We start from the raw sequence: 10,411 nt of genomic DNA, 5'->3' as shown, positions 1-10,411 counted from the left end.
CTTGCCGGGCCCTCTGATGGTAAAATGGGGGAGACCGGAACCTTGCCGGGCCTCTGATAGTAAGATGGCGGAGGTGGGAACATTGTCGAGTCCTCTGATAGTAAAATGGGGGAGACCGGAACCTTGCCGGGGCCTCTGATGGTAAAATGGAGGAGACCGGAACCTTGCCGGGGCCTCTGGCATTAAAATGGCGGAGGTGCGAACCTCCTAGGGGCCTCTGATAGTAAAATGGCGGAGGTGCGAACATCGTTGGTGCCTCTGCTGGTAAAATGGGGGAGACCGGAACCTTGCCGGGCCCTCTGCTGGTAAAATGGGGGAGACCGGAACCTTGCCGGGCCTCTGATAGTAAGATGGCGGAGGTGGGAACATTGTCGAGTCCTCTGATAGTAAAATGGGGGAGACCGGAACCTTGCCGGGGCCTTTGATAGTAAGATGGTGGTGACCGGAATGTTGCCGGGCCTCTGATAGTAAGATGGAGGAGACCGGAACTTTGCTGGGGCCTCTGGCATTAAAATGGCAGAGGTGCGAACCTCGTAGGGACCTCTGATAGTAAAATGGCGGAGGTGCGAACTTCATAGGGCCCTCTGATAGTAAAATAGAGGAGGTGCGAACATCGTAGGTGCCTCTGGTGGTAAAATGGGGGAGACCGGAACCTTGCTGGGCCCTCTGATAGTAAGATGGAGGAGGCCAGAACCTTGCCGGGGCCTCTGGCAGTAAAATGGAGGAGGTGTGAACCTTTTAGTGGCCTCTGATAGTAAAATGGAGGAGGCCAGAACTTAGGAGGGGCCTCTAGCAGTAAAATGGAGGTGACCGGGAACGAGGCCACTGAATAGTAAAATGGAGGTGGCTGAGGCTGGGAACCTTATTGAGGCCTCTGATGGTAAAACAGATGGTCCTTGCCTAGAGCAGACTAAAGCCTAGGTGGAAGGAAGGGAAGCTTAGAGGACTGGGAGGTCTCTTATGTCATTATGGAGGTGGCAACTCCAAGCAGAGGGTGGTGGGGCAGAGGGGCATTGGGCCTAGGAATAAAGACAAGCTAGAGTGAGAATGAAGATATAGGGAGGGGCTGGAGGCCAGTTGGCACTTGGGGCTAAGGGTGAGGAGGAACTAGAAAAGTGGTTAGGAGCAAGGAGGAAATTGGGGATGAGGAGAACCTGGGGAGGCCTGAGAAGCTAGGAAGAAATACATAGTGAGGAGGATTTGGGGAGCGAAAAGGAGAGGCTGGCTGTCCAAACTGGGGAGGGGCCAGGGGTAAAGGAGGAGCCAGTTGTGAGTTGAAGCTAGGAAGGAGTAAGGGGTGAGGATGAAGTTGACAGGGGCTGGAGTGAGGAGCTGGGCAAATGGAAAAAACAAGGAGGAACTAGATGTTGGGGAGGAGCTGGAATAAGTAGGGTTAAGGGGTAGGAGATGCTAGGAGAGCATGGGATGAGGAATAACTGGAGAAGGACTAGAAACAAGGGGACAGCTATTGGTGGTTAGGAGGAACTGGGAGGTTAGGAAGAGTTGGGGAGAAGTTACGGGTAAGGAGGAGCTGGGGGAAAGCTAGGAGCAAGGATGAGCTCTGATGTGAGGATGATCTTGGGAGGGACTATAGGTGAGAAGATGCTGAGGATGTATGGGGAACACGAAGAAAAGGGGTGAGGAGGGACTTGGGGAGTTGAAGCTAGGGAGGGGCTAGGGGTCAGGATCTAGGGAGGTCTTGGAGATTAGAAGGTGCTAGATAGTGGTTGCCAAGGAGGAGGACCTGAATAGGGAATAAGGACAAGGAGGAGCTTGGGAGGGACTGGGGGAAGGACTGCAATAGGGTGAGGAGGAAGGGGGAAGCAGACAGAAGAAAAGAACTGGGGGTGAAGAAGAGCCAAGGAGAGGTTACTGGGGGAGGAGTTAGGGATGAGGAAGAACTGGGGACTGTATGAGGTGAGGCAGAACTGGGGAGAGGGTAGAAGTAAGAAAGATTTAGAGGGTTAGGAGGAGCTTGTAGGTTAGGAGAGCTGGGAAAAGGTTAGCAGGGATGGAGTCTCTGGGGGAGGGGCTTGGGACAAGGAGAACATGAAAGGCAATGACAAACTAGACTGAGTGTGAAGTGTTAGTCCTTAGTAGTATTGGAGAGGGATTGAGGGACTGAAACGCGTGTAGGAACTAGAGTCAAGGAGGAACTCAGTGTGAGAAAAGAGCTCTAGGGGCAAAGAGTGGGTACGGGGGTGGGGGGAGCTAAAGGGGTTAAGAGTTAGGGGGATAATGGCAAGAGGCCCAGGGAAGCAGAGGTTCCCAGGACCATGGTAGAGCTGGGGAGCTAGCATGGTGAGGAGGGAATAGGGTTCTCAGTAGGATCTGAAAGGCCGGGAGTGTTCTGGGGGCTATCTCTATACTTCTGGGGTCAGCCTCAAATCCATTAGAAACAACCCGAGCACCCTTCACTTTTTCCGCTATTGTATATCATTTTTACATTGACAACTGCCTTTTTTTCCTTCGGATGCAGTAAAGTAAGAAAACTGTTAACACTTTATTCAAATAAGAACATCTTGATTTTATTTGATAGCTTTCTCAGTTTATTTAAATAATGCCTTTGGATTCAGTTGTTTTGAGAGATTTGTTTTTCTTCTTGTGTTTTCAAACAGAAAATAGACAGTTATGTTACCCCATGCAAGAAGGGATCCGGAAGAGCCCAAAGAGCCTGAAAGCTCGCAAGCAATGAAAGAGCACATAGTAATTTATAACTCAGATGAAGAACCAGATTACTGTGTTTCACTGCAGAGTGATACTCAAGGTATAAGGTGTCAAATGTTGGGGGTTGCCAAACTGGCTCAGGGAGTAAAAGTGTTTACCGTGTAAGCAGGAGGACCTAAGTTTGATTTCCAGAACCCTCACAGTAGAAGGAAGGAAAGAAATCTACTCCAGAAAGCTGTTCTCTGATCTCCACACTGATGTGTGTCTACTACTAATAGTAACGTAAAAAAAATTAAAGGCATCGAATGTTGAGTGTTGATATTTTGCTCCAGTTCTTTTGTTTTGAACCTAATACACTTACAATTTGCTAGTTTATTCTGTGTACTTTACTCTCCATATCCCTATACCTAAATTCTAGAAATCCATGTAGTGTATCTTGCCTTTGAAGTCCTAACATGTTGATCGATAAATAACTTGCTATGTAATCTTATTCTAGAAACACTTCAAAATTTGTTCCTACACATGGTCATGAATCATGATTTAACTTCATCTAACCTTCAAAGAAAAAATCTGTATTTATATATCTAAATAATAATAATAATAATAATAATCTTAATAAGATTAAGTTGTCAATGTCTGAAAGAACTGCAAACAGTTTTATTGCTGTTTATTAAAATAGTGTTCTTAATTTCAAAAATATTTTTTTTCTTGTCAGCAGAACAAAGTTCATCAAGTGATTCACCTGGAAAGAGAACTCCCGTAGAACTGTTTGTAGATATGGGGTAATATGTTAAAAATTGTTTGACTGTTGAATAATGTATTTCAAGAAATATTTGCTTTATGTAACAGGTAGTATATACAAGATACTTGACATTTGCTATTTTTTCCAAACTGTTATATCTTATGAATCCTTAATGAAACAGTGTTTGTCATTGTATTTGATATTTAATAGGGGAGTTTGTGAATGTTTGAAAAATGTTCTTTTACTGAGCTACAGTGCCATTTTTAAAATGTGATTTCTTCTTAGGGAAAAGATAGAGGCTATTCTTGGAAAAGTTGGAGGTATGTTTTGAAGATACTTTTTTTTAGAAAATTATTTAAAACTACATAATAATTTACATATAATGTGTTAACCAGTATATTACATGCCTACTCTTCAATGCTTTGTTCTAATTTATAAGACTTTCATAAATATTTGTGATTTGGCATCATATATATTCTTCCTTATAGTTTTCCATAATGAGAGAAGTAAAAATAATGCTTTTAGACATATGTGACTTCAGTGGATTTTTAGAAGAAGAAAATAGGAAAAGTTTTTATACTTTTTGAATAGACTAAGTGATCTACTATTTCTATATATGTTTGTTTTACTCTGTATATCAGTTTTCTTGTTTAAAAAATTCATTTTATTTCCTAGGATTTATACTGTATTCCTTTCTTTAGGCAGTATAAAATAGAAGCTTCTAATATAACTCCTTATTACTGTTTTCATTCTAATAAATTATAATCCAAGAAGAAAATTAGATAGCCAATAGAGGTTTAAAATCTGAACCCTAAAACCTTGTTTTAAGAAGTTTGTTAAGGATCAGTTACATGGGCTTTCTTGGGGAGAATATTCACTTTTGCTTGTTTAGTCATTTGTTTTGAGATCGTCTCATAGGGAACACAGACTGGCATTAACATTGTAGATCACCTGACAACCTCACAGGTGCTGGGATTACAGGAACAGACAAACCCAACCAAGGACAGTTTTATTTTAAGAGTTAATAGGGGATGGAGATACGGTTCAATGGCATCTTCCAAAGTACTTCCAAAGGAATCCAGTTTGATTCCCCGCACCTTTATGGTGGCTCACAACCATCTATGTGTAACTCCAGTCCAAGGGGATCCAGTGCTGCCTTTTGGCCTCAGTGGAAATGAGGCTCATGGTACACAGACCTAACCAGATGAAAGCAAAATGCCCCCATTCATATACACCTAAAAAGCAGTTCAAATTAGGCTTCTTTAAGGATTACTCATATAATCAGCTTTTTTGAAAGATGTTCTCTATTTAGTGGTGTCAAAATACATGTTTTATAATTTGTTGCTTCATATGTATATTAGCTGCTGAAATTATCTCTTCCATATATGTGTTGTATGAAAAAATTTAGCTACTAAAATTATAAATTATATAGTAGAAATTTTGTATGGTTATTAAAAGTAACTGACAAGAATTTCATTTTCTTACTGACATACAGTCTCACAATGTAGCTTTAGATGGCCTGGAAATTGGTATGTAGGCCAGGCTGGCCACAAATTCACAGAGATCTGTGTGCCTTTGCCTCTCCAGTGCTGGAATTAGTAGTGGTGCACTGTTGGATTTTTTTTTCTACCACAGGATATTTGAAATTTAAATTTTTTATGAACTGCTTGCTGTACGTAGTGGTAAAAATGCCCTATAAAAGCTTAATGGAATTAAATAATAACCAAAGCATACAAAACAAGATATGCTAGGCAAGTGCCTAAACGGAACTACATCCCCAGCTTCTCATGCACTCTCTCTTACAAATTTTAACAGATTTAACCTTTTTAGGGTATATTTTTAATAAGCAATTTTATTTCATGCTCTCTAACAAGAATTTAGGCAAATGCACGCTTCCAGTATAGAGTGTTTTATAAATTTTAGAAGTAGTTAGCGTTTATTTAATTATTTTTCATAAATTATATGCTTCTCCTTTGCTTTGTTTATTAGTTCATTTGTGTCCCCTCTAAAAACATCTTCAGTTAGGAAAATCCTAATTACCATATGGTTATTAAAAATGATTGGAACCAGAAATGTTTCAGATTTCAGAGTTTTGGATTTGGAATGTTTTCATAGAAATTGTTGACTGAACAGACCTAGTCATAAAAATCTAAAATCTTAGGTGTTCAAAAATATGAAAGCTGTATCATGTTAAATGTTTAAATGTTTGCTATTGATGAGTAAGTATTATTAGAGTTTATAATTACATGAGTGTGTGAGAACAAAGTAATTTTTTAAGCATTGAATTCTAATGAACATTTTTTAAAATACAGTTGACATTAACCGTGCTCTTATTGCTAAGAGACAAAGATTGGAAACAGATTCTAAGAAGTCTTTTGAAGGAATTGACCAGGAACTGAAACAAGTTTGGAACTCACATGAAGATGCTGTGTAAGTTTTTTTCTTTCCTAAAACAAAACAAAAAACTTGTTTGTACTAATTTTTAATATATATTGATGTAAATCACTTAAGAAAAATGTTGTCATTTTTCTCTTTGAGTCTCTAGTGAAAATATTTGACTTTTCTCTAGGCAGGTGCCTCCATGATCTCCTTTCTTTATAGATTTGCTTCACAGAAGCCAATGAAGATTGTTTTTCTCCTTTAAATAACAATTGAGGAGGTTTATTACTTTTTTGGTATTTTATTATTCACTCCTGAAATTAGCTGAATAAAGTTTAGATGAATAGATTCTAATAACTGTTATTTAACCAGAGCTGATGGTGTAGAGAGAGGTGAATTTAAATATGCTAAGCACTTAGCTCTTGGTTTATACTAGATTGTGGCTGTGCCAAAATGGGGAGTGGGGAACTTAGCGAAATGTTTTGTTTGAAAATCATTTAGTATTTTTAAGACTCTATATTAAGTAGAAAAAATATAAAATAAACTTTTTGGAGAAAATATTATTTTGAAAATAGATATACGTATGATAAAATTTCCAGTTTTCAAAAGCGACTACATGTGAGGGGACTTCTTATGTTAGGAAAAAGTACTTCTGGAATCAGTGTAAATCTAATTTTGCTTCTGAGTTTTCCATCAGAATATTTAAACTGCTATTCCTTTTTTACACTATGAGAGTGTATTAATTCAATTTTGGCTTGAATGTTACTTTCCTACTAGTATAAGAAGTAACTCCATTCATTATTATGTTTTACAGGGCAAAGCTTAACGAAGAGTCTGCTCAGGCATTTACAAATATGTTTCAGCAATGGGATTTGGATTTTCAGAAGTTGCAGGAAAAATATGTAAAACTAATGGTTGGTATCACAATCTAATTAATATGCATAGAGAAGCTATTCTTGTGTTAGTTGCATAAAACAAAGCTGGGCTTGTTTAGAGGCTGAAATTTCCAAGAATAAATGGTGTCTTGAAAATGATTTTCTATCTTATCTGGCCTGTAATTTTAGGAAGCTAATGAAGAAGGTTCATAACATGTTAGTGTTTAGAGAATAATTTAAACGGGCATAATGGTTATTAAAGAGAAATAATAAAGGCAGTCATTTTTAAATGTTTTTCTGAGTTTAAAATGGATTTTTTTTAATTTAAAGTTTTAGAGATTAAGCTGTAGCTCAAAAGGACAGTGTTTGACTTGCATGTATGAGGCCCAGAACAAGCAACCATTACTAAACTGTTAATACCGTTTTTCCTTTTGTATTTGTAGAATGATTTTCAAGAGGAAGAAAAAGCTTTTCAACAGTGTAGACTCGTTCAGCACAAGAGACTGAGAACAATTAAACAAATACATGAGCAGTTCATAAAGGTATGTTAGACGCAATAACAATATGTTCCTAAAAAATATAATGTACATTTTCCTTACCAGAATAAGGTAATTTCCATTTTGAATGAATTATTTTTAATTGATGTGGTAGATCTGTAGAATTCTAATGGTTTTATGGTGGTTATTTTAGATAGAAGATGGCAAATTGTGAGTTTTCCATAGAAATATGTTTCACATGTATTAATAGTCATATTTCAAGTATATTCATTTTCTTTATTGAACTGGAAAGAGAAAGTACATATTATTTCTATGATCTTTGTAATCCTCGTATAAATTAAATAGGAAAGGCTCAGAATACCTTTTTTAAAAGATTTAGTACAAAGGATCTCCTGTAACTGGAGTTAGAGAAAGTTGAGAGCAGCCTTGTGGGTGCTGGTCATCAACTCCAGGTCCTCTGTGAGAGCAGCCAGTGCTGTTACCTACTGAATCATCTCTCCAGCCCCAAGAAGGACCTAAGTTAAATTAAACCTTGTTTTGAAATTTAGTAGGGAAGGTTTTCTAGCATGTCAATTTTTAAAATTATTCCAATGGCTAAAATAACTTTATCAACTTATATCCATTTTCCTAGAATTTAATAGTCAAAGATTAAAATTTGTTCCTTGAGAATTAAGTATATGCTAGTAAGTTGATGTATAAGAAGTAGTTTTAAAATATTTTAAAGAACCTTAAAATAATTTTTGCACAAAAGTTACTTTATGTGTTTCCAAATGCAGCTCTTGCCAGTTTGCTCTAATATTCCCTGAAACTATTTTCAAATTTCTTCATAGCCTGTGTATTTCACTACTAGACTTTGACCATTTTCATTTCCATAGTGCTTCATTAAGTCCTATTGCTGAGATCCTAGCTTATACTATTTAATATTCTCATCATCCTTTGCTTCTACTACTGTTTGCTCTGTCCTTCAATTCATTCTTCATAGTTCTTGCTATATATATATATATATATATATATATATATATAATAAAATATATAAAATAAATTATATGTATACATACATACATATATTTGGCTTTTCGAGACAGGGTTTTTCTGTATAACTGTCTTAGCTGTCCTGGAACTCACTCTGTAGACCAGGCTGACCTTGAACTCACAGAGATCTGCCTACCTCTGCTTCCTGAGTGCTGGGATTAAAGGCATGTGCCACCACCACACGGCCACTATGTTATATTTTAAAACATTCTTGGTTAAAATGTTTATTTTTTCTGGAAAAAGGAGCAATTGTGTATTATCCTCTTTTGTTTTCTCCATAGCACTTAACATTATATTTGTCACTTGGTAGGTGATGATTAGGCAATGATTGGCAAATGAGTAGGAAAGATTTAAACCATCATTTTTAAGTGATTAGCACATTCACGCAGTATTAGTGCTAAAGACAGATGAATGGACAGTTGGAGAGTAGCCTGGTCACTAAAGTGAGATACTCTTACAAAGCAATAATATAAATTTTGCTGTTAATGACTTGAAAAAATGATCTCATACTATAGATTATTTTTCCCTTTGGTAAATTTGTCACATCATGCTGCATTGACTTTTTGTCTTTAAGTAGATTGTAGCCTGATGTTTGAGAAAATCATTAGAAATGTTCGCAAAGAAATGTTCGCAATTGTGATGGTTGCCTAGAAGACTCTGCAGTCTTCCTATTTCTCTATTTTTCATTTTCTTTTTCTGGAAGAGAAAGTATCTGTATTCCACATGTTAGCCTTCAGGCTCTCTCAGTGGCACCTGCAAAGTTTGTGATACTGTGCCCAACTCTTGCCCTCTCCGGCCTCAGCCTGAACTTAACATTCACTAAAACTGCTTCGTGAGCACAATGTGCCATTGTATCTTCTATAACTCTGTTTGGTTGATGTCTGAGTTATTTTGTGTCTTGTTAGTTTTTTTCTCAAAGTAATGTGTATTACTAAATTATTTAAAATTCTCTTGAAATTTTATTTTAAAACTTAGAACTTGGGATGAAAGATGCCACGGAACTAAACTAGCCTTTTGTGTTTAGAATTTGGAGGAGGTGGAGAAGAAGAATGACTGTCTGCTTATGAATATCCAGAGTGAACTTAAAGAAGAAATGAACAGGCTGCGAAGAAATATTATGAAAGAATCTGTAAGTTGTATTTCAAATCAGAAATAAGAATTAGTAAAAGCACTGAAATATTTTATTTCCTACTGTAGGAATGACACGGAAGTAAGAAATAAACCTGTTTATTATCTCTTTTCCTTAACAGCATCAGCAAGAGATGGCTAACCTTCAACAGTCTCTTCAGTCCATGCTGCATCTTAAGGGATACGGTTCAGATGCCAGCAAATAGTCGTAGTTGAAGATAAGTTCTAGCTTATATGGCAAGGTCTTTAGTCATTAGCTTGTTCACCTTGTCTTACCTTATTTTGAATAAAACCCAGTTATGTCAGTATCAACTATTCTTGTATGTCAAGGCTTTAACGCTTTTGTTATAGTAGAGTGGAATTTTCTTGATGACATTGTTAATTTTTTTCAATAAAAATGATTTGTTCGGATATTGACTTTAGTATTTAGTGTATCAGTCCCAAAGGTACAAATGTCAGGTATACAAAGGGTACCTTGGCTTTATTTCATATCTTTTTCTGACAGGATCTTACCATGAGTGCCATGATGGTGTCTAACACTGAACTAAAAAATAAACTTGGTGCATAAGCTCAGGTAGTCCCTGCATCTCAGCCTCCAAAGTTCCTGAGACAACAGGTGGACACCACTATGCCTAGTTTACATTGTTATTTAAGAGAAAAAAACCACTCCAATCCATTTTCCATACTTAACTGAATTGCATAGCCCATTCTAAGAAAATGTGTTAAAGAGCTTGCATTAGTGTTCAAGCTGACAATTTATACTAGGTTTGGTTTTATTTGTTGAGACAAGGTCTTGTCATGCAGCCTTACCTGGCCTGCAACTTGGTATATAGACCAGGTTGGTCTTAAATTCATAGATTTGACTATCTGCTTCCCGGGTACTGAAATTAAAGGCATGTACCACAGCATGCCCTACTTACATACTGGGTTTAAGACATTCAAGAATTTCATTTCCACAGGGTATCAAATGTCATTGGGATTGGTCTGCAGTTAAAGAACACATGTCCTTCGTAATGTGTTAGAGTAGGTTATGAGGGCAGGGCCTGGTGTTGCATGCTTTTATTCTCAACACTCTCTCAGGAGGCAGAGCC

At 37.5% G+C, this 10,411-nt stretch overlaps 1 protein-coding gene across 1 annotated transcript; it reads left to right on the top strand.

Moving 5' to 3' along the window:
* The first annotated feature begins 1,890 nt into the window (after positions 1–1,890).
* LOC119804468 (synaptonemal complex protein 3-like) lies at positions 1,891–9,526 on the top strand. Its single transcript, XM_042054362.1, has 8 exons — positions 1,891–1,945; positions 3,383–3,449; positions 3,695–3,729; positions 5,722–5,839; positions 6,603–6,702; positions 7,107–7,205; positions 9,217–9,321; positions 9,443–9,526. The coding sequence occupies exons 1-8, from the start codon at positions 1,891–1,893 to the stop codon at positions 9,524–9,526; spliced, it is 663 nt and encodes a 220-aa protein (XP_041910296.1).
* The last annotated feature ends 885 nt before the right edge of the window (positions 9,527–10,411 follow it).

The sequence above is a fragment of the Arvicola amphibius genome, chromosome X, assembly GCF_903992535.2.
Source record: "Arvicola amphibius chromosome X, mArvAmp1.2, whole genome shotgun sequence".
Taxonomy (NCBI): domain Eukaryota; kingdom Metazoa; phylum Chordata; class Mammalia; order Rodentia; family Cricetidae; genus Arvicola; species Arvicola amphibius.
This window is presented reverse-complemented; position numbering and strand designations above follow the sequence as displayed.